General features: G+C 44.6%; 1 protein-coding gene across 11 annotated transcripts; it reads left to right on the forward strand.

The window, feature by feature from the left end:
- Positions 1–1,105: 1,105 nt before the first annotated feature.
- Positions 1,106–27,228, forward strand: GPR45 (G protein-coupled receptor 45). Of its 11 annotated transcripts, none has more exons than XM_065580941.1 (5): positions 1,138–1,378; positions 8,248–8,442; positions 16,773–17,020; positions 23,657–23,771; positions 25,528–27,228. In XM_065580941.1, exon 5 carries the CDS (start codon positions 25,812–25,814, stop codon positions 26,925–26,927), a length of 1,116 nt encoding a protein of 371 aa, XP_065437013.1. In that variant the 5' UTR covers positions 1,138–1,378; positions 8,248–8,442; positions 16,773–17,020; positions 23,657–23,771; positions 25,528–25,811; the 3' UTR covers positions 26,928–27,228. The 11 variants fall into 11 exon arrangements, with proteins under 11 accessions (XP_005307049.2, XP_005307054.2, XP_065437013.1 ...); XM_065580940.1 differs by lacking the exon at positions 8,248–8,442 and adding an exon at positions 16,456–16,519; XM_005306992.4 differs by lacking the exon at positions 8,248–8,442 and having other exon boundaries at positions 1,106–1,378.

A 27,228-nucleotide genomic window follows, 5' to 3' on the forward strand; every position in this document is an offset into this window, starting at 1 on the left:
GGGGGCAGTCAGGGGACAAGGAGCAGGGGAGTTGGATGGGTCAGGGTTCTGAGGGGGGCAGTCAGGAGGCTGGAAGTGGGAGGGAGCGGATATGGGGCAGATGGGGGGGCAGTCTGTTTGGGGAGGCACAGCCTTCCCTACCCGGCCCTCCATACAGTTTTGGAACCCCGATGTGGCCCTCAGGCCAAAAAGTTTGCCCACCCCTGCTCTATTAAGATATATTCTAGTTCAAAGACAAGATGATGGTCTTGACTGGGTGAAATTCTTTGGCCTGTGTTATGGAGAAGGTCAGACTAGATCAGTGGTGTCAACCAGGGGTGTGCATACCCCTGGAGGGATGCAGAGGTCTTCCAGGGGGTGCATCAACTCATCTAGATATTTGCTTAGTTTTACAGCAGGCTGCATAAAAAGCACTAGCGAAGTCAGTACAAACTAAAATTTCATACAGACAATCGCTTGTTTCTACTGCTCTATATACAGTACACTGAAATGTAAGTACAATATTTATATTTAAATTGATTTATTTTATAATTATATGGTAGAAAGGAGAAGGTAAGCAATTTTTCAGTAATCGTGTGCTGGGACACTTTTGTATTTTTATGTCTGATTTTGTAAGCAAGTCGTTTGTAAGTGTGGTGAAACTTGGTGTGCGCAAGAGGGTACAGTAGTCTGGAAAGGCTGAGAGCCACTGGACTAAATGATGCCCTTTCTGACCTTAAAATCTATATCATGTAAATGTCACATGTATATGAAAGCTGGAGCTGGGCTGATTCATTATTTATAAATATGCTTGTTGACTAGGATGAATTTCAGGATGTATGAGGAGCATATTATTTGACTGATTTTTAAGTTATTCATGAGGCTGGGAACTGGAAGCTCAGAGAGCCCGCTCCTTCCTAGGTGCCTGAATCGCAGCCTAGAAATCCTGTTCTTCTTTTGCTTCATGTTTAAACATACAGCTTATTGGGGGGGCAAGGAACAGGTGGGTGCCAAGACACGCTCTGCTGGGGTGTGTGTGTGGGGGGGGTCCCTGGCATACAATGCACTTGCTGCAGCCCCACCTGGGGCAAGTCAGTGAGCCGGGGGAAGACACATCCCCCAGAGCAGGGAGCTGTGATGAGTCATGACCCGGCTCTGGCTCTTCTCCCACCGCCCCCGAGGATTGCCGCTCTCTCCCCGGCAGCTCCCTTGCTGTTCAGTGGGAGGCTGGGGAGCGCCTGGAGGGGGCGATCTCGGGCGCTCGCTGGGCCACTCCATGCTCAGGAGACGCCAGCTGTTGAAATCACCCCGCAGCTTGGGCGGGCGCCTGAGCTCCGGGCTCGCCAGCCGCAGCCCCTCCGCCCGCTTCCCGGGGCCGCTGCGTCCCTGCTGCACCGGGGTAAGTGGCCCTTGCCTGAGCGCCGCGAGTTGGCTTTTGTAGGGGGATGGGTGAAAGGGTTGCTGAGGTGGGGGGCTGCCCCCCTGAAGAGTTTGGACGGGGGGTGGGGCTGCTTGTGTCACTGCCCGTGGGCGGGTTTAATCTCCCTTCTCCCCAAGAGGAGGTTGAGCAGGCGGCCCTCCAGCGCTGAGGGTCAGCGTGGTGTGGGGCTGCCCCCTCTGCTGGCTGGGGGAGGTGCTCAGAAGTGGCTGTGTTCCCTGGGGCAGCAGCCTGGCGGGTGGACCCCCGTGCAGGCAGTCCTGCCTCAGAGCAGAAACTGTGCTGAGCCCCTACACACAGAGACCCTCCCTGAGTGATCCATCCATGAGGAGCCCCGGATGTCCCCGGGTCAGTACTACCCCTCTATCTCTTCTTTCTTCGTGGGGTAGTGTGAAGGGCTAAGGGGGCCCTGAGTTTTATCATTAAATGTTTTTCTTCTGCTTCTAGTGCCAGCTCTTCTTAAAAAAATCCCATTTAACTCAATAATAAACTAGATAACTATGGAGGGTGAGGACAAGGACAGGCGCTCTGGGAGTTTTCTGTCCTGTACATTTGTTTTCCTCCAGGCACTAATGTTGGACAGATCTAATGTTAATACTGATGAGAAGTTAGTAAAATGAGGACCAATGACAGGTCAGCTGTTTGCTGTGGATAACCAACTGTTCCATGTGTTGCAGTAATTATCTAAAGTTTTCCATAGCTTCATGGTATAAGTTATGTCTTTAGGGGCCTAATCCAAAACCTCATCTCAAGATCTAAATGAGCTTTGGATAGGTCATGCTGACAAGAGCACATCTTATCTGAGTAATTTAATACCTATCACTAAAAATGCACATTCTTTAATAATTTATACCTCAGTTCTGTCACTCTCACTCATAGGCACCTGAAGATGCGATGCCTTTGAAATTCCCACCAGGTGCATCTTCAGGTGTCTAAAAACCTTTAAAAGTCTGACCCTAACTCCACTAGTAGCGGGAACGGCAAACCACAGCCACTGGGAGCTGCGGAGGGCTATGCCTGCAGACAGTCAACGTCAGCAAAATGTCTCGTGGCCCGCAATCAGATAACCCTGATGGGACGCAGGTTCCCCACCACTGTAACTAGAGGATTGTTCTAGAGTGTTTAGAAGAATGAGGAGCCCAGGATCTCCGGAATCCTAGACTTGGCTTTGCTGTTGTTTTAAACTGTCCACTTTTTCCATCTGTAAAGTAGAGATAATACCCAAAATCTAACAACCCTTTAACAAAAATCCTAATCCCTTCCCCTCAAATGAAAAAGCAAACTGCCAGAATTTATGGAAGGTGGGACTTTGTCCCCATTTTCTTCTTGTTCCAGCCCCAGTTGCAAGCTGGCAACATGCTGGTGTATGATGGAAGCAGCATCATAGTATCTTTAGTGACCATGAATGGTCAGAAGCTGTCAGCCATTTCATCTGAAAGAATTGGCATTTATATTTGGTACTTCTGACAGCAGGACTGGCTCCAGGCACCAGCTAAGGAAGCAGGTACTTGGGGTGGCCAATGCAAAGGGGCGGCACCTCCGGGTCTTCGGCGGCATTTCGGTGGCGGGTCCCTCAGTCCCTGTCTTCCTTTTTGAGCTGCCGCCAAAGAGGAAGGGAGTGAGTGAAGGACCCGCCGCCGAACTGCCGCCGAAGAATGGAGCGGCGCAATTGAGCTGTCGCCGAAGTGCCGCCGATTGGCTTTTTTTTTTTTTTCGCCGCTTGGGGTGGCAGAAAACCTGGAATTGGCCCTGTCTGACAGCTGTGCTGTCAAATCATATGGATATTACTGGTACTTGTCCTAGGTGTACATGTTCTGTAGAGCAGGGGTTTTCAACCTTTTTCTTTCTGAGCCCCGCCCAACATTCTCCAAAAACACTTCACGGCCTGCCTGTGCCACAACTGTTTTTCTGTATATAAAAGCCAGGGCCAGTGTTAGGGGCTAGCAAGCAGGGAAATTGCCTGGGGCCTCACGCCACAGGGGGCTCTGCAAAGCTAAATTGCTCAGGCTTCGGCTTCAGACCCAGGTGGTGGGGCTCGCAGCCCTGGGCTTCAGCCCCACATACCGGGACTTCGGCTTTTTGCGCGGGACACCAGCAAATCTAATGCCAGCCCTGCTTGGTGGACTCCCTGGAACTTGCTCGTGGCCCTCTAGGGGGCCCTGGGCTGAGAACCACTGCTGTAGAGATCTCCCATCCAAGAATTGTACTGCAGCCTCAGCTCAGCTTGCAAGATCTTGCTGGATCAGAGCAAAGAGACGGTGGGATAGCTGCAGACAGTAGTGCAGTTCTTTAAGTTGCTTCTTTGCTAAGATATCTGCTGCCACTGAATTTTGTTTTCTCATGCTTCTGGGCTCTTTACTCCTGTGTGCTCTATGTCAGTGGCTCTCAACCTTTCCAGACCACTGTATCCCATTCAGGAGTCTGATTTGTCTTGTGTACTCCCAAGTTTCATCTCACTTAAAAATTACAAGCTTACAAAATCAGACATAAAAATACAAAAGTGTCACAGCACATTACTGAAAAATTGCTTACTTTCTCACTTTTACCATATACTTATAAAATAAATCAATTGGAATATAAATATTGTACTTACATTTCAGTGTATAGTATATAGAGCAGTATACAGTCATTGTATGAAATTTTAGTTTGTACTGATTGCGCTAGTGCATTTTATGTAGCCTGTTGTAAAACTAGGCAAATATCTAGATGAGTTGATGTACCCTCTGGAACACTTCTGCATACCCCTAGGGATACACGTACCCATCTTTGAAAGCCACTGCTCTGTGCTACAGTCAGGGAGTAGAGGTATCTAATGAATGGCTGTGGGGGGCATGGATCAGCTTTCATGTTGCACTCCCCGTCAGTACGTGGCCCAGGCTGGGGAAGCTAATGATCCAACCAGTGGACCAAATTCTGTGATGAATCCTGGTCATGTGCCACCTGAGGCATGTTGCACATACGCTAAAAAGATGATGAATGGCTGTGAGGGCAGTGGTATGGAATAGCAGCGATGTTGGTAAAAACAGCTTGTGAGAAGGAGATGGTGGGAGGTTTTAAGACTAACTTTGCCCTGTCCTTGACATAAATCTAACCTCAAAGGTTGAAGGTCTGCAGAGACCACTGTTACGTGTCCAATGCTTGAATTGGAGTGGATACAGGTAATACCCCACTCCCTCTCTTTTTCTACTTCTGGTGAAGTAAGCCCAGAGTCCCCACAATTCTAGCTCTTCAGGCTGGTTCCTGTTACATTATCCAGTGAATACATCCATAATTATGGTAGCCAACAAGGTGAGATCATTAACACAACTGTTTATTATTAGTCAAAAATACATACAAAAAACCCTCTTCTTTTTTCCCTTCATAGCTTTTGACATATAAATTATTGACAATCACATTTTCAATCAAATATTAAAGAGAGACACTAGAATGAAATTTTTCTTGACATGTATGCAACTGTTCTATACAGCTGTCCTAGTAGACTTTCGGTGGTGAAATTTGCGAAAAATGTTCCTAATATTATTACTGTTAAGCTCCTCTTTCTCAGAATAGCTTTTCTATAGGAACGTGGCAGATAAAGCATTATTATCATCCCATAATACACAGTGACAGGGGAATGTTAGAATTATACTAGGGATAGCCTTCTGTATTTTAACCGGTTTTCCTTTCCATCTTCTTTGTTGTCACATTTCTACTGTCTTTCTCCTCCCCCTCCCCCCCCCCCCTCAAATGAGCCCAATCTCCCAGAAGGGTTGATATCTTTCCTTCCTTGTTACTTATAAGTTTTCTGCTCCTGACAGAACAATATAAAATAGCTGACCCTGTCCAGAATAATAGCATTAAGGTTACTCAAAGAAGACAGTTGTATTATACTATGTGTTGGTTTGAATCTGTGTGAAGCTCCTTCTGAATTCTTGTGGAATAAGAAAATGTGATTTATTTGTTTTAAGAATTATAAACAAATGATGGGTTTGGTACTTGGTTAACTTCCAACTTACTGAATATAAAAGCATTAGTATTTTAATACCAATGTTAGAAAAAGGGAAATCTGGAGCACTGCATGCCTTAAAAACTCGTTTTAAAATTAGCATTATTTTGATGTATTAAATTCAGTGACCATATGTTAGAATACTTTAAGAACTGTTAATTCTGTTTATGTGAGGAGAATGGCAAATTCATTCACCTTTGGGTTAGGAACATAGGACTCAGAGTGCCCTCCTGGGTTATCAAGTCTAGGTCTGGCTATCACAGGCCTTTCAGGTCAAAGTTTGAGTAGTGCACAGACTCCCACCTCCACCAGCTGCTGCCTGTGAACCAGACACACAGGCTACCTCTATCAGGTGTGATTCCCCTGCTCATGTACATGTAGTTGCACTTGCTGTCAGAGAGCTAGCATGAAGGTAAATAGCAATGTAGCCATGGTAGAGTGGGGAGCAGCAGCGGGGGCACTGCTGACCCATGCCAAGTACAATCCTGTCTGAAACCAGTGAGTATGTACTCAGCATGGCTCAGCCATACACCTCTGTGGCCACTACCCATGCTACTGCGGCTATGCTGCTATTTATACTCTCAATGAGAGCTAGCGCGAATGTGTGTGTACATAAGCAGGGGAATCTCACCCCTAGCTTGTAGCGTAGACATAGCTGTAGACAAGACTGAGAGACGGAAAGTGCCAAATACAATGGGCTGGTGTTAGCAGGCACAGTCAGTTGAAGTCAAAGGAGTTGTGCCTGCTTATCCCATTTGGCATTTGTCCCAGCAAGTTCAGTATCCCAAAGTGGGGTGGGGGGAGATCAACCACATGGAGCCTTTTTTTGGCCTGTTGCTGCCATTGACAGTGCACAAAATGATCTGACTGGGAGAAAGGACACTAGCACCACTAGAATCAAGGTGAGCTGAGGAGCCAGTGAATAGTAATACCAGTCAGTGAGGAAGAGCACCCACAGCAATTACCCAGTGTGACTATGCTAAGAGAAAATGGAATGTCATTGTTGCTAGACTGACAATAAATCTAGTTTACATCTTTCTTTTTCCCTTGGTCAGGAAGGAACCCCACTATTTTTATATGTGGATTCCATGCACACAGCCTCTCTTTGTGCATGATTTTAATTGTGCAGGAATTTAAGTGTTCATCTTCTGCTTCTTCAGTCCGCTCCTGAGAGAGTTAATGTTCCAATTACTTCCCCAGGCTGTGCTCCCATTTATAAAGGTTAAGTCATCCAGGGATTTAGGTGGTCAGTGAGAGATTGGACCAATGAATTCTAAATATCAGATGCATGAAGGATGTTGCATTGCAAATGGCTAATGAAAATCCATAGACTGAAATAGGTTAATAAAAATGATTGACAATGATAGACCAATTGTGATTTTTCTAAGTTAAGGGAAAAGATCCAAATCTGCTGCCCACAATGGTCAATTCAACTAGCTTCAGTAATATGATTTGCACCTTATGGAAGCCACATTGGCTTTTATCTTTGGGGAGTTCCTCTTACACGTACCTGACTCTCTCAGCTACCACAAAGGGCGTGTCCATTTCTGAGGGACCCAGCAATGTTTAACAAATTTTCTGCCTCCACACTGTTTGGCTGAAGAAAATACTGGAGAAGGCACATTGTCTAACTGCTGCTGATGGACCATGCTTAGGGCTAAGTTGGGAGCTAGATACTGCTACATACTGATGCATAAAGAGGACATACGGTGCAAATAACTTTGTGCAGGCTACTCACATGGTGGGCCCCTATTCCCCTTCCTCTGCACCTGGGTGGCACAGAGTGGGAGGAGCCTTGATTCCAGACCCCCCAGTGCACCAGCCAGGGCAGTATAGCTAGTACATTTTCTTTGCCCAGAAAAGCGCTGGCACAAATTACTTCCCTCATGGAGCAAGAGGGAGGCAGAGTCCCTCCTTTGTCCCTGGGATAACACAATCACATCCTGCCCCTTGCTCAGGGCCCACTGGAAGATGCCAATGTTTCTGCCTACGGTTTCTGTTTTCCACTTCAGGCAAGTCTTTATGGCAGTGATTCAGGCTGGCTTGAAGAGATCTACTGCAGTGACAGTGGCGCTGTATTAACCGTCCATTGTCTTAAATTATTTCAGAATAAAATATCAAACTTTTAAGGACCCCTCCGCTTCTGGAAAGGCTGGCTTAGATACTCTGTCACTGCAGAGGTACCTATAAGTCAGTCTGAACTCATATTGTCCCGAACTTTCTCCCTTGCATTCGATGTCAGCCTTGATCGTCATTGTACTGTAGATGTGCACAACTAAATGGATCAATTTGATAGAAGAATAATACAAGTAGTTTGATGCATGATGCTACTAAATAATAACTTTTTCTGATTTCCCGTTCTGACTCTAAGCTGAATTTCCTTGTGCTGTTCCTTTAACCCTGCAGGGCTCAGTTGTGAGCTGCCTTATATGCCTGTGCATGCCCTCGTGCAGTATGTGTCTGAGGGGGAACAGCAGCCTGGAGGGAGGGAGGCACTACTCTCCTTTCCATAAGGATGGGTAGGGAGTGGGCAGGCAGGGGCACTGAGTGGAGTCAAGACTCTACTTTCCCTTCCCTGTCCCGTTATGTGTCTGAGCTGGCTTGGAGTAGTGTTAGCCTGGCTGGTATTTGACCGACAGGCTGGCTGGTTTTTTTTTATGGATTTGCCAGTTGCCAGAAAAATAATTAAATCTGCCGGGTTCTTTTTACATGGGTCTGAAGATTTGCATTATTATCACAATACACTGGGATAGCTAATGTTAAAAGTTTGTGTTCAGCTAAAGATGCTGCAGTGTTCCCACTTCTGCCATTTAAGTAATCGTATCAATATGTGTTATCTCTCTAGATATGATAAGTGGCTGTTGAGGGAGGACGGGTTGTGGAGTTCATAGAAGATTAGGGTTGGAAGAGACCTCAGGAGGTCATCTAGTCCAACCCCCTGCTTGAAGCAGGACCAACACCAACTAAATCATCCCAGCCAGGGCTTTGTCAAGCCAGGCCTTAAAAACCTCTAAGGATGGAGGTTCCACCACCTCCCTAGGTAACCCATTCCAGTGCTTCACCACCCTCCTAGTGAAACAGTTTTTCCTAACTAGTTGCCTTGTGGTTGGGGTTGTGGTGGGCTTGCCTTGTGTGGAAGTGGGTTCTGGGTTTTTTGTTTTTGTTTTGCATTTCAAAGGTGGTAGCCCTAGTGTGGAAGGGAAACTAATCTGCGCTAGATAGAGAGCGGATGGATGTGGTGTAAGTTGTAAATGTTTAGAGCAGCTGAGCTGGCAGAGAAAAGGCCTGAAAACCCCAGTGGCCAGAGGGACCTGCTGGGGTGAGTCCAGGGAGTGAGGATGAGACCATAAGGAACACCAAAGCTAACGCTAGGCCCACAGCAGCACCAGTTTGGTTCCTTTAATGATTAGGCTACCTTACGCCACGTAGGGGCAACCAAGAAAAAAGGAGGGTGCAGGGGTGTTGGAACAATTTGTATAGTGGGGATGCCATTGAGCCACACTGTAAACCCTATATATGATGGAAACCACTTCAAGCCAGAGGGTGCAGCAGCATCCCTAGTTCCAGCACCTATGGGGTGGGGGGCACAATCAATAGTCTGGTAAAACAGCAGAGATGGCTATCTCTGACCCGGCCTATTTCTTGCACAAAGAGGAATGGCCAGTCTGGGTAAGCAGATTCCATAGTTCCATCAAGTTTTGGGGTTAGATCAGCAATCAGAGAAGAAACAAGTTAATACCCTGCTCTGTAAAATTGGATCTGAAGCAGACACATGCTCTTTTCCAGAAGCCTCTCAGCTGCTCAGATGAAACAGTTCAAGACTGTTAAAAAAGAATGGGATAAGCATTTCATGCCATGCCACAATGTGATTTTCTTTTTTCTTGTTGTGGGCACAATTTCACTTACACAAGCAAGGGAAGGGTGAGTCAGTGAATGATTTTATAATAATCCTCTACAACCTAATCCAACACTGTGGCTAGTGGGAGATAAGTTCTTCCCTCATCACAGACAGTCTTGTTGTAGGCTGAGGGACAGCCAAATGTCAGAAGGAATCCAAACTGATCCTAATGTCATACTAGAGCAGGGGTTGGCAACCTCTGGCACACGGTTCGCCAGGGTAAGCACCGTGGTGGGCCGGGCCAATTTGTTTACCTGCCGCGTCGGCAGGTTCGGCCGATCGCGGCTCCCACTGGCCGCGGTTCGCCACTCAAGGCCAATGGGGGCGGCGGGAAGCCGCGCCCAGCACATCCCTTGGCCCGCGCCGCTTCCCGCAGCCCTATTGGCCTGGGATGGCGAACCGCAGCCAGTGGGAGCCGCGATTGGCCGAACCTGCCGACGCGGCAGGTAAACAAACTGGCCCGGCCCGCCAGGGTGCTTACCGTGGCGAGCCGTGTGCCACAGGTTGCCGACCCCTGCACTAGAGATATCCAAAAACATAGTCTTTCAAAGTCAGTACATAAAGAAGCAACAGACTCTGCTCAGAAATAACTTTGAGAAGGAGTCCACTTTAGAAGCCATAGATACAGGGAGGAAGATACCTCCGGATGCCCAGAAACAATACCTAACTCAACCAGTATAAGCACAAAGGGATCCAGAGAGGGCTATGCTAACATGGAGTAAAGAAAAGAAATACAAGAGTGTGAAAGAATGCTAGTGGTGTGGCAGATCACTTCACAGCAGATCTCTTTCTCCAGCAAGGGATACCACATGCATAATGTCTTCTTTTTAGACATTTCCTGCAACAGTCTGCTGATCTAAATGTGTGGTGCCAGCTGTCTTTCAAGAAGACCCAAAGACTGCTGGGGTTGTATACCTTGAAGCCATTGGAGATACTAAAAAGAACCACTGTGTAGCCCCATAGAAAACATAAAATGAACTTCAGAATAGGCACAGCTGCTGATATAACTGATTCCATAATTACTTTAGAGGAGGATGAAAGCACCAACGTTTCAAGAGCCAAAAAAGATATTGAAAGGACCAGGACAGTCCCCATTAAACATGAAAGGAAAACATTTGGCCACTCAAAGTACATCTGAAGACGTCTATGTTTTAGATGGCCTATGCACGGTTTTGTCCGCCCAGCAATCATAGCCTTAGGCCTGGTTATAAGGATAGAACCAGTCACCATGGACCTAGAGCCAAAAATTTCTTAAATTATTCCAAGGAGTAGGGAAACTAGAGGGGGAATAACACATTAAGCTTGTACCAAATGCCAAGCCTTTGTTCTGTTGTTGCCTAGGAGAGTCTCTCTTCCTTTTTGCCCAGGGTGAAGGCATAGCTCAGCCACGTGGAGCAGATGGGTGCCATTTCCAGAATAGGCACACCAACTGAATGGTGTACAGGCATAATGATCCCAAAACCAAATGACAACGTTCAGGTCTGTGTAGACCTTACCAGACTTAATGAGAAAGTCTGTTGAGAGTAACTTGTACTCTCATGCATTGAAAATGCCATGAACAACTTAGTAAAGCAAGTCTTCTCCATATTGGATGCCCAGTCTGGTTTCTGGCAGATATCAGTTGCTGCAGAATCTATACTAGTAACAATTTTCATCACACCTTTTGAAAGGTTTTGTTTCAATCAGCTACTATTTTGGCATATCATCTGCTCCTGAACACCGAGGAAAATATCACAACACCTCAAAGGTCTGCCTGCAGAAAACGTAATGGATGATATCTATGAATCAACTTAAACCCAACATGACCAGTGTCTCTTTGTAGTCCTGGAAAGACCGGAGAAAGCACTAAATGACAAATGCAAAGTCTCAAAAGACAGAGTCAAGTTTCTAGACCAGATCATTGGTGGAGCGGGGGTCAGGCCAGATCCAGAGAAAGTGCAAGTGATTACCCAGATGAAGGTGCCTCAGAGTGTCAGTATATTATGTCGATTCATGTGCATGGTGAGACACCTGGTAAAATTCTTACATCTCCTGGGAGAGAAGTAAAAGCCATTATGAGATTTCCTGAGGCCACACAATCCTGGTATTGGAGAACTAAACAGAGTCTGACATTGGGAAATAAAGCAAGATCTGAGCACTCCACCAGTTTTGGCCTTTATATAAACCAAATACAACCACCACAGTTTTGGCTGATGCTTCATTCTATGGGATAGTGGCAGTTCTCCTTCAGGAACAATCGCTTTCACCTATGGCATCCAATAGCATATTCCTCACAAGCACTCACCAGTACAGAGCAGCACTATGCAGACATAGCAAAAGAAGTCCTGGCCATTAGATGGACTTGTGAACATTTTAGACACATTCTAGTGGGCATAACATTTCATGTGGAAATTGACTACAAACTATACCTATCTCATAGAACTGGAAGGGACCTTGAAAGGTTATCGAGTCCAGTCCCCTGCCTTCACTAGCAGGACCAAGTACCGTCCCTGACAGATTTTTGCCCCAGATCCCTAAATAGCCCCCTCAAGGATTGAAGTCACAACCCTGGGTTTAGCAGGCTAACACTCAAACCACTGAGCTATCCCTTCCCCTAGAAGAGTTACTAGTTACTCTTCTAGGTTCAAACAACCTAGATGAGTTACCATGTGGGATGCAGCATTTTCAAATGAGTCTCCTGAGGTTTCAGTTCTAGACTGCTCATATACTTTAGAAGAATCTTGTCATAGCTGATACTTTCCAGGGCACTGGTCCCAGACACACAACAGCAAGAGTGTAAACAGAACGAGTTGTTCATAGAAGGTTCTGTAGATACAGTCCTTACTACTTTGCCAGTCACAGAAAGATGCCTGCAAGAACTGAAAAAGACGTAAGAGGCAGATGAATTACTGAGCCACGTCATAATTAATTGCAAAGAAGGCTGGATCAAAAGACACAGTCAGAAACCTCTGTGAAACCATATTTGGTGGTTTCTGGAGATCTTACCATAAACCAAAGTCTGTTGTTGGTGGGGTCCAGATGAGTTATCCCTACATCCATGCAATAGGAAATCCTTGACAGACTTCATGAGGGACACCAAGACATTACAAAGTGCTTGAAGATAGCTAAACAGTCTGTTGGTAGTCTGGGCTGAGCAAACCACTACAAAAGAGAGTTGAGAAATGTGATGTTGTGATCCCATGAGAACGAACCCACTGGAATTGTTGCTACCATCTGCTCTACAAGACAGGCAATGGCAGCAAGTTGGGACTGATCTTTTCTGTCTGGATAATACAATTTATCTTTTGATTGATTATCTCTTTATTCTTTGAAGTTTGCCTGGTTGCTCGTCAAGTGCAGTTGTGGAGATTAAACCCCATCTTTTCCCATTTTGGGATTCCACAGTTTTCCTCTGAAAACTTTAAGAGGTTTGCAAATACCTATGGTTTCACTCATGTCGCTGTTGTCAGTAGCTACCAATGTGGTGCTCTGCTCTTGTTCGATGATGATAACAGTTGGCTGCGTGCGTATTCCCCCTGTGAGCTGCCCTGGCTCTGCAGATCGCTGACAAAGCAAACCCCGAGAGAACCCCCAAAGACCACAGAGCCTAGTAAGGTACGAAGGAACCCAAGCCAGGTTTATTGTCAAACGAAGCACAGTAATAGTTTCTTATAGACTCTACAGGACATACTACGAATATGTGCCCCCTCGCAATGGACACAGCTCAGTCAGTGGCGGGACACTCCACTGCCCCCTAGGCTGGACAAAGATGCGCACTCTGGGACCTACTTTTATACAGTTACAGGACAGATTACTCATCCCTACTGACGTATTGAGGTACAGCCCCTTGGCTCATTAGGGTGCTGTCTCCCCCTTTGATCATGGTGATTCAGACAAACAGATCTATCCATCATGCTGTCCTTTTGACCGTGTCTTTAAGAGGCACCTGCCTGTTCCTTGTTATGTCTGTGGAGTGTCCTGATGTCATCTTGGCACAAGTTCCTCTTATTAGCACTTATGTGTGGATGCACCTGCTTCTAGCAACCCTCTTCTGTGAGTGGGGCCTGCCTCTGGCTCACAACCCAGCTTTTGCTTAGCAATGCCTGGAAGTACTTTGGTTCAGGATTCAGGCCTCAGACTGGGCCTCTGACACAAGAGTTTGTTTCAGGACCTCATCTTACTACAGTCGCATCCAGCCCACAGTTCCCTCAAAGCAATGGTGAAGCAGAATATGAAGTAAAGACAATAAAACAACTTATTTCTAATTCCTCAGATCTTCATCTTGTCCTGTTGCATACTGGTCAACGCCCCTAGCAAATGGATTCAGCCCTGTGGAACTGTTGATGGGGAAGAAGTTGAGATCCATTATCCCAACCATCCCAAGACTACAGAAGAAGGAAGGTCAATATAAAGCCTGTCGGAAGAAGGACTTGAACGCCATAGTCAAATCCTTGAGGGTATTGAATTCAGGAGATTGCATTTGGGTGAAAATTTCTCAGGAAAAGGGGACAGTGTAAGGAGGGGCCAGAGCTCCTCGATCCTGCTTTGTTAGGCTGCCAGGGGAAATTATCTGTCGGAACAGGAGACATCTTGTTCTGGAGGTTCACCTTTTGATGCAACACCCTGATTGCTACCCCAAGACTGAACCTATGAACAACACCCTCCCTGTCCACATAGAACTGCCAGCAGTTTCTCCAGCTCCTTTCCCTGCAAGGAGATATCCAGTAAGAGAAACACTGCCTCCTGCATTCCTGGAGAATTATATAAAATCTTGAAGGTTCAAGGAAGTCAGAGAACTAGTAATCAAATGTCATAAAAGGGCAGACTAAATCCCTGGTGCAAGGCTGAAGGTTCAGGCAGCCTACCCTGCTCTTCACATGGCTTTTTGTTCTTGTTTTGTGTTGATATTTCATTTTTGCTATATGCTTTAATGTAAAGTTTGGATAAAGGTCTATCAACCGTCCCTTTTCAGAAAGGAGGATGTGGTATTAGTCGTGAATCTTTAGAGTGGCCACTAGAGGGCATAGAGCAAGCAGTTAAGAGCCTGAACAGGAAATAGTCATTTTTGCATTCACTTCAGCCCTGATATACTGGCTGTCTGAAATCTCTACCATGGAGATTACGTCCCCCCCAGAGGAAGGTGGGTGCAAGAGACCTGAGTGTGACTCTAAAGCATAGTCTTCATTACATACTTACTTCAACATAACTATGTTGCTCACGGGTGTGAAATCACCCATGAGCGATATAGGTATACCAACCTCAACCCCCATGTCGATAGCTCTATGTTGGCAGGAGAGTTTCTCCCCTTGACATAGCTACCGCCTCTCGTGGAGGTGGACTTACTAAGCTTAGAGCGTCTTCACCAGATGCGCTACAGTGGAGCAGCTGCATCGGTACAGCTACACTCATGTAAATTTGTAATGCAGACCTGCCCTGAGATACAATTTGGTCCTTTTTTTCCTTCCTTGCTCAGGGGATGGAGGGAGCAGGAAGACTGGAGGAATAATCTGAGTTACCTTGTGTGTCTGGGCGGCTCCTGGCAGTGTAACTATGCACTGCCCATTACTTTAGGTTTTGTGGTAAAACCGAATCTAGTTCATGGATATTAGCTCACATCAGAGGCTTGTTATAATTTGGGGCCACTCAAAATACTTCATGGCCCGGAGGCTGTATTTAACACAGGTGGCTCTTATCGCTGGATATATGTAAGTACCTTAGGTGAATGCACTCTCGGCTAATATTTAACCAAGCACATTTAGTGAATAACTGATGTTTCATTATAACAGGAAGCTTTTAGTACCAAAAGGTTAAGTGGTTTATTTAAATATTGCCCAAGTATCTTTGCCATGTAAATTAAAAAAAAAATTGCCCCTCTTGTGGCCAAGTCTGACAGGCAGTGGATAAAAATAACGGTAAGTTACAGGAGTCTGCTGCCATGACATAATTTTACTGGCATTCAGCAGGTAGAAAAAATTTTAATACTTCCTCTGTAGACTTTTATAAGCATGGATCCTCATTCAGTCTAATCATAACCTGGTAATAGGTCATCCTACGATGGGAATTATTGATTGGTTAGATCTGAAGCATTTGCTCTTAGAAGCACTAAGGGATTAGGGGGGAAGTGTTCCTGATACTCAGAGTGCATCAAAAGCAGCAGCTATAGCTAATGGAGATAGAAGAGGGTCAAATTCTCTGCAGCCATTTACCCAGCAGAGAGCTCGGCTCAGAAGCCATTGGGGGGTGGGGGAGAGAGTAAATCAATTGCTGAATGCCAATTAAATGATGTGATGTAAGCAGACTCCCATAACCTGCCATTATTTTTACCCACTGCCTCTCAGCCTTGGTCACAACAATGGCAAAATAACTATAAAAAATAATGTTTCTTGGTTTACTCTAAACTTTGAGATCTTTGGATAAGGGTGCTATAAACAAATTATTATTATTTATTATTCAGTTTACCATATTCTCCTGTTCTGCTTATTGGGGGGTGGGGAATGCACCAGACATATTGACTGTGTACTGTTCTGTTTTGATGCTTTGCCAAATGGGGAGCTATTTCAAACTTGCCTTCCAAGTCTTGCAATAATAGTCTGTTTGTTTTCATATACTAAAGCAGTAACAATCTCCAGAATAACCTCAGTGGGGTTGTCCCTCCAGTGACGCGCATAGTAAATGATTTGTTCCATCTGTCAGTGTTTTAGCAATACCAGTATTGATTGTTTAACTGAGTACTAAGCCTACTTATGTCCTTTCATCTTTTACATGGGGTTCTGATACTTTTCCATTGTATTTTCCATGTGAAATCCTTTGTGCTAGTGACTAATGATGATCTCCTTGCAACTTTACACCTCTGGAAAACAGATGTTACTTATCAGAGCGATGCAATTCCAAGAGAAATGTGGCTTTGATTTAGAGGTAGAGGTGTGAGGGTTGATGGGGAGTTGGAGGGGAAGGGGGTCAAATCAAATTCTTTGGATGATGTTGGGTTTCTATTTAAAAGGCTGCATTTGTCTGTAAGCAAAGTATGGACTGGTTTCCTTGCCTTATAATTAAGCCTAAAATGTTAATACATTCAAGTATTTTTTCCTGTTTAAGTATAAAACCTTTTTGTTTAATAGGTAAGGTAGAGTGGGGGCTTCTTTAATTTCTTTTCATTTCTTATTTACACCACTTTAGATTCTTAAGTATTGATAGAGTGGCCTATGGGAGTCGGTCCAAGCATAACTGAATCTATATTAGGGTAAGAGGATCTCACTTCCCCTTCCCCTCCGAGTTTGACCCACGTGCACACCTGAAGCTCTCTGAGACAGTGACTGTGTTTTATTATATGTTTGCATAGTAGGGCCCAACCTCACTGTGCCTGTGGGTGCTATTGCAAATCCCTATTTCTTTTTTCCAGAGTGCATCACTATAATTTTAGAAGTGGGGGAGGAGTATCCAATCCATCCTTTCCTTAGAAACAGGTCTAATTTTTTTTTTCATTTACACCACAGTAAATCAGGAGTGACTCCACTGCAGATAAGGGAGTTACACCAAAAAATGAAGGCAGAATTGGGCCCTGAATCTTTAAAGAATTCCTCAGAAGAACATCCTCCAGAGAGCATCATGAGGAGAAGAACACTTTGTCTTCTACTGTTGGAATGAGTTGAGCTGGACTCTGTGCTGCAGGAATAAACATCAACTGCTCCTGTTTCAAAGACCGTTTTCTCTCTCTCTCATTTTAGAAACTCAGTATTCCAAGGTATGTAAGGGTCTATCTCCATGTCCTAGTTAATGTCACTCGTATATGGGCTGCATCCAGCTAGGTCCTGAGTACACTTGCCCATATCAAGCCAACCACTTAAGCATGTGCACATGAAGCATGTGCTTAAGTCCCATAGACTTCATGTGCTTAAGTGCTTTGCTGGGTCAGGGTCAGAGTGCCCAGCATCTTGCAGCATCCTGTTCCTGGACAGGGATCAGGAACTACAAATTATGAGTTTGTGCAGGGGAAGGATATATAAACATTTGAGAAATATCCTGATCTTGTTCTCTGTTGGAGCTTGTCCTCTCTGTTTCCCTTCATGTGTCACTTCTGCCTGTTCAATCCGCAGAATCCGGCTTTGTGCGCTGGGTCAGTCTGAGTTTAGTGGACCTCCAAAGTGCATCTTTCAGCAAACCTCTTCAGAATGTCACTAAGGATCAGGCAACTAGGTAAAGCGCTTGAGACCAGAAACGCAGTCAACAATTAGGCTTGGAAAAATACGAGAGCACAAATTGAGATCAGACAGCATGTACAGAAACAGGAACTAAATGAACTGGGAACAATTTAAAAATGGTATTTATTAGGAGTGTGCATTTCCTGCAAGCAAACACAGCTGCATCTAATAGAGATTTTGCAAGCTCTGACTACAGGAAGGAGTGGTGGAAGACTGCACAGTTGTTGATGCATCTTCTCTGCTCAGTGGTTTAACATCAAGTAGAGAACTTATAAAGCAGTCCGTGTGCAACTGCAGTGTGAGAGAAGTTAAAGAAAATCTTCTGTCTTTGGACTGCTCGTCTGTTGAAACCAAAGGCATCAGAAATAAATTAACCAACTATCCAGGCATACTTCTTGGATATATGAACAAGAGCTGTATCCAGTGATGCATTTCAGTGCACTGCCATGCAGTTTCTTGGATAGAGGCCCAGGCAATTTGTAATGAAGGATCACTGTTGGCATGCGCTATCTCCTCGGAAGGTTATCCCTCAGAGGTACAACAGTGCACATGTCATGAGCAGCAGCTGTCCTGGCGTGCAGGCAATGATATGTGAGTCTCCCCTTCTGTGATCATTACTCCATATGCCATGTGGATGCAGACAATTGAAAAGCAAAGCATGAAGCAGGTTTTGGATTGGTTTGATTTTGGTGTCTGAAGTTAGTTTTATTGTGGAAAATGCCAAGTGCAAAATTGTTTGGAGAATTGTTAACGTTTTGGCTATCTCATAACCTGACCGTCTTCTCCACCACCACCATCCTCCCCCCACAGCTCATTGTGAAGTGTTGAGATTCTAAGATCTTGAAAGGCACAGTACTGTGAACACTTAATGTAATGCCGTTTATGGCATTCTATTATAATGCAAAGCAAAACTGGAGATATGGTAGATATCTAATTTACAAGCTGTTTACACTCTAAATTGAGAAGCCATGTTGTCATCTGCACATATGCTTTTTTCTTACATCTTCTAAGGCAAATACAGTATATTGTTTCTTGGCAATATCCATAAAGTATTACCAAAGCCAAGAAGTTTGCATATGATGCATTGTCATTTCTCTCAGCTAGTCAAGGTGATGTTCTGGCTGGGCTCGGAAAGCAAATAGGAACAGGTACACAGCAATGGCATCTCAAGGTCCAATCAGACCCTTGCAGAATTACGTATACTTGAATCGTTAGTTAGCTGTATGTTCTGGAATGACAAACTGATCCAAATAAATTCAGCAATCCCTAGTCCACAGTTAAATAAGCTTGTTTCTTAAACTGCCCACTCCAAAGAGTAAAGAGTGCTATTCTCTCTTAGAGGGCAGGGAAACTCTGACTCTCTGAAACCACTGGGTTTGGGTTTTTTTACAGGAAGGCAGTTGAAGAAGGCTTATTGCTTAGAAGAACTGCCGTGCAGTTAGGTTAGCAAGCAGCCCATTGTCCACACAGTTTTTTCAATGTCTTGCATGCATTTCAGTCTTCATGGGTAGACTGTCTAACAGTCATCTAGTGTAATCCACTTCTGAATTAGGTGACATTTTTATTCTTGCTGTAACTGTAGTGAAACTTGCTCTAAGAAACCACTTCAGTAGGTATTTTAAGCACCTACTTTAAAGTACCCCTAAGATTTCCAGTACCATCTTCTCCAGCCTTTAGTTAAACCATCCGTGTTAGGCAACTGTTTTTGCTGGTCCCTGGAGGTTGCTTATGATAGTTTCAACTTCATTGCCTTCACTCCCCTGAAATCAAACCTATCTTTTTGTTGTTTAGCTTCCCACCTGCCTCACAGTGGCTTAGCATATGTGGATGATTCATTTATTCTTTGCATTGCATTGTTTGATTACATTTTTTCTGCCTCTATAACCTTGTTTTCTTTTTCACAAAAACTTATTTAGACGCTAAGATTCTGGGTGAATCCTCTATAATCTTTGTTTGTTGGAGATCTAGTTATTATTAGATTGTTTACTTCTAATTCTGAAGTTTAATTATGTTTTTCCTTCTGCCGTTGGTACAGGTGCAGCAATTAGATGGCATTAAGTCTGTCTCAGGTTCATTAAATAGGCTTGTTATTGCACTCTGGTATATTTTAGGTGCTGTAAATAAGTCCCCCCCCCTTTTTTTTTTTTTAGTGGATTGGACTGAAGTTGGTGAATCTTTGGTGTTCTTCTGTTTTAGTACAACTGAGAAATTTCTTGCGTTAGGTATCTCCAGTATCATGGCTCATTAACCAGTTCAGTCCAAACCACCCTCTTCCACTGAGGCTGAAAAAGCCAGAGCTGACCAGAGTTAAAAAAGGGTAGATGGTGCACATACACACACATGTGCTCGCTCTCTTTGTTTTAATGTACATTTTGATGTATTTACTTGCACCTTGTAGCCGTTCCCATATAAAGGGAGCTTGCAGAAGTGGTTTAATAGTCAACTAAGATAAATGAACCTCAGCAAGGGCGGGGTGTGTGGGGGGTGTGGACAGTTCCAAGATTCCCAGGGCAAAACTGGTTATACAAAGTAGTTTGCGAATGTACTGATCTGGTTTCCTTGGCAACAACTGAGATGAAGGTTGAGAACAGCAGTTGCATTAAGGGAGCCAGTTCTGTCTATGACAGCAAGGAAGATATCGGTTAATTCCTAGATTTAGCAAATGAGAGCCCTATTTTGAGAATGTATGTATATAGGAGAGCGAGAGAGTAATCATTCCCCTAGGATTTACAGGAAAACAGTCTATTCCACATGTAGACCTCTTCTGTGCGAAAGGAAGTGTCAGCTGCTCTGCAGCACCATCTCCTCCATCTTTGATCTGAAAAGAGCTTTCTGAAGATCTCTAGATCCCCCTGTGGGGACAGCATGGACCAGGGCGGGGAACCAGGTAGGTTATGTTCAGTCCCGGCGGCAATGAGCTGAGGATCGACAGAGGAGTTAGTGCAGTCTCAGACGACATTAACTCTCAGCTGCTTCGCTCTGCGCTACGGTATACGCGGTGCATGTCACTTGCAACTTCTTTTATTGCATCTTTAAATATCTAAGAGTCTGGCTAGCTGCAAAGCTACTTCCATTTTCTGGTGCAGCACACTGCAGAGGAAACATGCGTCATGCCCTCTCCTGGGGAAATCTTATTTTTGTTTCTTTTTCTTGTTTCTATTTAGAACTGTGGAATGGAGTCAATGGGCATAAGTAAAAATTACTATAGAGTACTTACTCCTTAGTGGAGTGAAACCAGACTCTGGGGTAATGTTTCAGTGCTGGTCCTGTGTAGAACTCTCAGTAATAGAAATTAATTATGCAGCGTGAGTAGAGACCATTCATCTACGTTCTCTCTTGACATTCAGAACATGTAATGTATTTACTTGCTTTAGTGCATGAAGACTGAAGCATAACAAAGTAAATTTACCTAAGACCCCAAATTTCAGTGGGCAGTTCATTCAGTCCTACCTGAAATAACATTTGGTTTAGTAGTTAAACCTTGTTACAATGAATACTTCATTTTATAAAATATATGTCAAAGTATGTTTTCTTTTCAACTCTCCTGTACTTAACCACTGTCAAACAGACATGTATTTTGGTCCAGTATTTGCAAGAGGACTGTTCACTGGCCACTGCAACATGAATCCATTAAGTATAGAAAGAGGGGCACAAAAGCATCTACAAATATTTGAGCAGTCAATGATCTTGAGGATGGAAAAAGTGATGCATAATTAAGAGTAACAGAATGAAATTAAGAAAAGGAAACTTAGACTGGATAACCAAAAAAATATTTCTTGGCAATGAGCTCTGTCAGGGAAGAAAAAGTTCCAGCTGTTGAGACATAGAAAATTAGACGGAACAATGAACTAGAAAATCAACTGTGGGTAAGATTCCTGCACTGGCAGATGACATAGGTGTTTTCTGTTTTTCACTTCCACCTCTACCCCGATATAACACTGTCCTCGGGAGCCAAAAAATCTTACCGCATTATAGGCGAAACCGCATTATATTGAACTTGCTTTGATCCGCCGGAGTGCACAGCCCCCTCCCTCCCCCCCGGAGCACTGCTTTACCACATTATATCCGAATTCGTGTTATATCGGGTCGCGTTGTATCGGGGTAGAGGTATATATTATTCTGGCTGTTGTTTGAAGTGAAGTAAGTATGACAATTAATGGCAATGAGCCACATTTAGAGGTAAGTCTAAGTAAGTTTAGAGGGGACATTAACTGATGTAACTTTACACCTACTTCCAGTAGCCACTCTACCAATGTCTGAGGAAATCTATGCTGAATATGTACCCCTAAAGAGAGTTGGGAGAAAAGGTCCCTTGAACTGCATATTACTTGCAAATTCATGGACAGAATGTCTGAATCATGTCTTTTGAGAGCTAGTTTTACTGTAAAAAAGAGGCTCCCCCTTCACTGTTTCTAGAAGAAATCTACATTTACGTCAAACTCCAACATAAGCTGTTGTTTTGCCTGCATTTCTGATGATCAGTCTGCAAACTATCTCTTGTTGCAGTGACATTTGTTCAGCGAAAGGAATTTTGACTACTGCGCTAGCCTGCTGAGTCTTGATTCATGTTTTACTTTTTCTTATTAATGTAACCCTTCTAACAGGTGGGGACGGCAGCAACCAGGGCCGGGTTCGATATCTAGGAGTTCCTTTCCATCAATACAACACAGAACCAGCTCGAGCCCCCACCCCTGAGTGCCTCTGAGAGGCAATATTTCCCCACTCACAAACACAGAGTCTGAGTGTAGAAAAGAAACTTTTAATGAAAGGAGGGAAGTCACCCAACATTAATTAGGGAAAATGCCACAAGCAGGATTCATAAACATAAAACTGTGAGCAGGACACTCACCCCAGAGTGCGAGGGACCATGTCTTCTGCCTCATGTTCTTGAGTTCTATAACCAAAGGTTCCTTTTCTGTGCCCCTCTCTGCTCCCTCAACAAACCCCACTCACTGTGGTTGTCTTTGGTCAGTGAGGACCCAGGGTGCAGAAGTGCATCTGTGTGAGTTTTACCTCCCTCCCAGGGAAGAAGGCACCTGGCTTGCTCCGCCAGCTGAGCACTTGCTTTGGCTGGCCGCCCTTGCTAGCCACTGTTCCTCTCCGCTGGCCACCTCGCCAGCCGCTGCTCCTCGCCACCTGGACGTCCTGTCAGCAGCTGTTCTCTGCTCGCCAGTCACCTTCTGCCACCTGCCTCTCTTCTGTGACCTCTGCAAGTCAGTCTCTTGAGAGGCCACCCAGCTCTTTGGGCTTGTCTACATTACCCACTGGATTGACGGGCAGCGATCAATCCAGCGGGGACTTGATTTATCACGTCTAGTCTAGATGCGGTAAATCGACCGCCGAGCGCTCTCCTGTCAACTCCGGTACTCCACCAGGGCGAGAGGCGCCGGCGGAGTCAACAGGAGAGCGTCAGTCGTCGACTTACCGCAGTGACGACACCGCGGTAAGTAGATCTAAGTACGTCGACTTCAGCTACGTTATTCACATAGCTGAAGCTGCATAACTTAGATCGATTTCTTCCCCCTTCCCTCCAGTGTAGACCAGGCCTCAGTGATTGTCAGAGAGATGCTGAATGCAGGTTTATTTGAACAAGTGGAACTTTATTAAACCCTCCAGACAGCTCTAACCTAATTGGTTCTAGTCTAACTCCCTGCATTTCTATTGTCCAGTCAATAATAGTCCCTCCAGGAGACAGGGGACCTCTGATTGCAGTTCTACTGGTCAAGATACGCCTGGTTCAAGTCCCCATTCTTGGGGTTTGAACTGGGGTCTGCCACAGCACAGTTGAGTGCCCTAACCTGTGAGCTGTGGGCTAGTCTGTTGTGGGTGGCCTCAATTTCTCCTGTTGAAGCTGTTCTATTGGGGATAAATAAACTTATCACAGCAGGGGGACTCAATCATGGCTCTTCCACATCCCGGGTGAGTGCAGTAACCATTAAGTAACAAGTATTGGGGTAGCCGTGTTAGTCTGTATCCACAAAAACAACAAGCAGTCCGGTGGCACCTTAAAGACTAACAGATTTATTTGGCTTTCGTGAGTAAAAAACCTCACTTCTTCAGGTGCATGGAGTGAAAATTACAGATGCAGGCATTGTATAATGACACATGAAGAGAAGGGCTCATTAGGCAACTGTCAGTCTTGTGTGTGCACTCAGCCAGTGACTCTTATTTATCCACAGTGGAACAACTTCAAGAGGAGAGATTGAAAGAGCCTCACAGCTGAGAGATGGCAAATCCCTGTTTAAATTCTCTCTCCTTCTCACAAGTAGGACCTGACGCAGGGTCTCTTCCAATGTGAGTAACCACTGGACTAAAAGTTAGGGGTGGGCTCTCCTTCTCCCTCCCCCCACCATTTTGTGTAAGCGTGCCTATAGAACCTGATACACCAGGTGAGTTTGAGCACACTTACCAGCTAGGGCCCCACAAGCAAGCTTGGTAGAGGAACGCCTATCGTCCCCCAGTTCATGTATCACTCTGGGGCTTAGGCATCTGGACACTGAGCAAGGAGTTGCAGTGAGCATGTGCAGATGTGGAAACATAGGTGCCTAGGGAACTTCTAGTGCAACAATTTAGGTGCCAAGAGAGCTTAGGTACCTACAAAGTCTGGAGGCTGCTGAACGGGGGGGGGGGTTGAATCATAGTCAGGCCTGATTTCGGGATTTAGGCTTGTAACTTGTATTTCTCAAAATATAGCCAAGTGATCTTGACTGCACTTGTGGTTCGATATTTAAAAAGTTCAAGAGACCAAATAACCAAGCTCCAGACTGGAGCCTCCAGTCACTTATTGTCTAAAGACATGCAGTTCATTTTTCACAGGGGTGCTCCCATACCATGCACGCGAGACTACATAGATACAGTAACCTCTTTACAAGTTAGAGAGCATTCTGTGTCACCAGAGACTAAATTTAACCAACCAGCTTTTGGTCTTGTTCTTCTGGCACCATGGTGTACCTTTCCTTTGCTGTTTTGGGTATTGTATTCCAAACCAATTGTCCATGCGGGTACCGCCATACTTGTACCAGGACAATCCACAACTGTATATTGCCTTTAACAGGTTTCCTGTTTTCCAGTGCCAAAGCTGACTTTAGCTTTGCAAAGTGTTGTGGGATACTTGGCATAGGTGAACAGAATTACAGGAAGAACCTGATATATGTCAGGTAGCCTAATTACACAGCATTCATATTTAATATCATGTAGACAGTATTAGTTGTGTATAACACTTGTTAATGTGGTGCGTGTGTGTGCATATATAATGTGTCTGTGAATAGAAGCCAGTTAGGGGCGTAAGTCCTTTTGTGAATCTAGCCCAGTGTGGTATTGCTATTAGCAGAATAGGGTTATATGCTGTTTTACACATGAGTACATAAACAGGTAAAAGGCACCCAGCTATGAAGGGCAGGGAAGGCACAATTGTGGGATGAGACAGGGAATAAGAAGAAAATTTAGGGGAGAGCACTTCCCTCTCCTTTGTAATCAGGTGTCTTCCAGACATTTCAGGGGCTTATTTTTCTTGTTTCCATTTGTCATTTATTTTCTCCCTAAGCACTTCTATGGTGCTCAGTACCACAGAATGAGTATTTGGCCTCTCTAGCATTTCTACCAACAGTCAGACACTGGAGTAGGCAGGGGAGTTTAGTAGTTGAATATTAACTCTCACGATGCTTTCAGGAAGGATTTGAAGATGTACACTAGACCTTCTATTTGATAAACAGACACAGTAGAGCTGACCACAGAAACTTTGAAATAAGACCTGCCAAGTGAAAACCTGAAAAATCATTCAAACATCCAGAAACTTGAGTCATTTGTTTTCTCTGTCCAGGTAATGTGAGGGTCTAAGCATATCTAATACATAAAACTGATCTTTATCTAATGGTGGTCTTAATAGAAAATGTAAACCTTTTATTGAACACTGGAAGCATGTACTGTTAGGAGATCTGACTATCTTTACATATAAAGATTAAAGGAATTTAATCATCATCATTGTATGTATCCCATGGTTATTGAACAGATGCAGAGAATGACTTATGATTCACCTTCTTATGTTCTCTAGGTCAGAGATTCACCAAGCAAATGTACTTGAAGATGGCTTCAACTCCAATAAACCCTGAAGTTACTTGCTCTTTGCTAAATATTAGCTTTTGTTCAGCCCTCCTGATATCTGAAAAATATGTCCTCAAAGACAGACCTCTGTTTTAACCATTGATCTACCACAGCCAACTGCAAATATCTGTCCATGGCCTTTTTCTGACAGGCAAGATGAAATAATGGCAACAATCAAAGAGTTAACAGGAAGACTTTTTGGCTCTTCCTTCTCCCACTTCAGGTTTGTCAGTGATGGCATGCAACGACACTCCCATAGACAGTGATGTTGCTCTCAATGAGAGTACCCCATCCATAGGCTCCAGTTACACAGCTCTGCCTGCCCCACTCAGGATATTGTTGGTAATAATAATGGTCTTCATGATTGCCGTTGGATTTTTTGGTAATGCCATTGTCTGCCTCATTGTCTACCAGAAGCCAGCCATGCGTTCAGCCATCAACCTGCTGCTAGCAACTTTGGCCTTTTCTGACATCATGCTGTCTTTGTTCTGCATGCCTTTTACCGCAGTTACAATTATTACAGTGACCTGGAACTTCGGGGCTCACTTCTGTCGGATATCAGCTATGCTCTATTGGTTATTTGTCTTGGAAGGAGTCTCTATACTCTTGATCATTAGCGTGGACCGTTTCTTAATTATCGTTCAACGGCAAGACAAGCTGAACCCTTACCGTGCCAAAGTCATCATCGCCATGTCCTGGGCACTGTCCTTCTGCATTTCCTTTCCTTCAGTGATTGGATGGACATTTGTGGAAGTACCAGCCCGGGCTCCCCAATGTGTTCTGGGGTACACTGAATTTCCTGCTGACAGAGCTTATGTCGTGATGCTAGTTGTGGCAATTTTCTTCATCCCTTTCAGTATCATGCTGTATTCTTACCTTTGCATTCTAAATACCGTGCGGCGCAATGCCCTTAGGATCCACAACCATGCTGACAGCCTTTGCTTGAGCCAGGTGAGCAAACTAGGCCTCATGGGACTACAGAAGCCTCAGCAGATGAATGTGGACATGAGCTTCAAAACCAGAGCCTTCACTACAATTCTCATTCTATTCATTGGCTTTTCACTCTGCTGGCTTCCACACACTGTGTTCAGCTTGCTCTCTGTGTTTAGCAGACAGTTCTACTACAGTCCTTCTTTCTACATCACCAGCACCTACATCCTGTGGCTGAGTTACCTCAAGTCAGTGTTTAACCCTGTCGTCTACTGTTGGAGAATCAAGAAATTCCGTGAGGCCTGCATGGAATTCATGCCTAAAACATTCAAGATCCTCCCTAAAGTGCCTGGACGAACAAAGAGGAGAATACAGCCAAGTACAATATACATCTGTAGTGAGACCCAGTCAGCTGTTTAGGAAGAAGCTGTGGGCCAGGGAGGGAAAAGTTATGAAAGGATTGGTTAAAGTAGGCAATAGTTCATTTCTACTATTTACTTTCTGCTGTTGTCACAAATCTTTAAAAGGATGCTGTGCTCCATTGTTCTTTGTGTTAAGATTGTATTTCTAACTTCCCCCAAGCTTACAAATAACTCATTAGTACTGCTTGAATTAAAACCACTTGGTGCAATAATGGTGCAATACTTGGTGCCATGTAAAAATGTCACTTGTGACCAAAAATATAGTCTGTCTAATAACAATACAGTGGTAACAGCTGAAA

The sequence above is a fragment of the Chrysemys picta genome, chromosome 1 (genome assembly GCF_011386835.1).
Source record: "Chrysemys picta bellii isolate R12L10 chromosome 1, ASM1138683v2, whole genome shotgun sequence".
NCBI classification, from domain to species: domain Eukaryota; kingdom Metazoa; phylum Chordata; order Testudines; family Emydidae; genus Chrysemys; species Chrysemys picta.

Bases quoted from the DNA above. Each gene is read 5' to 3' on its own strand.
- GPR45 (XM_005306992.4), top strand. From the start codon at position 25,812: ATGGCATGCAACGACACTCCCATAGACAGTGATGTTGCTCTCAATGAG.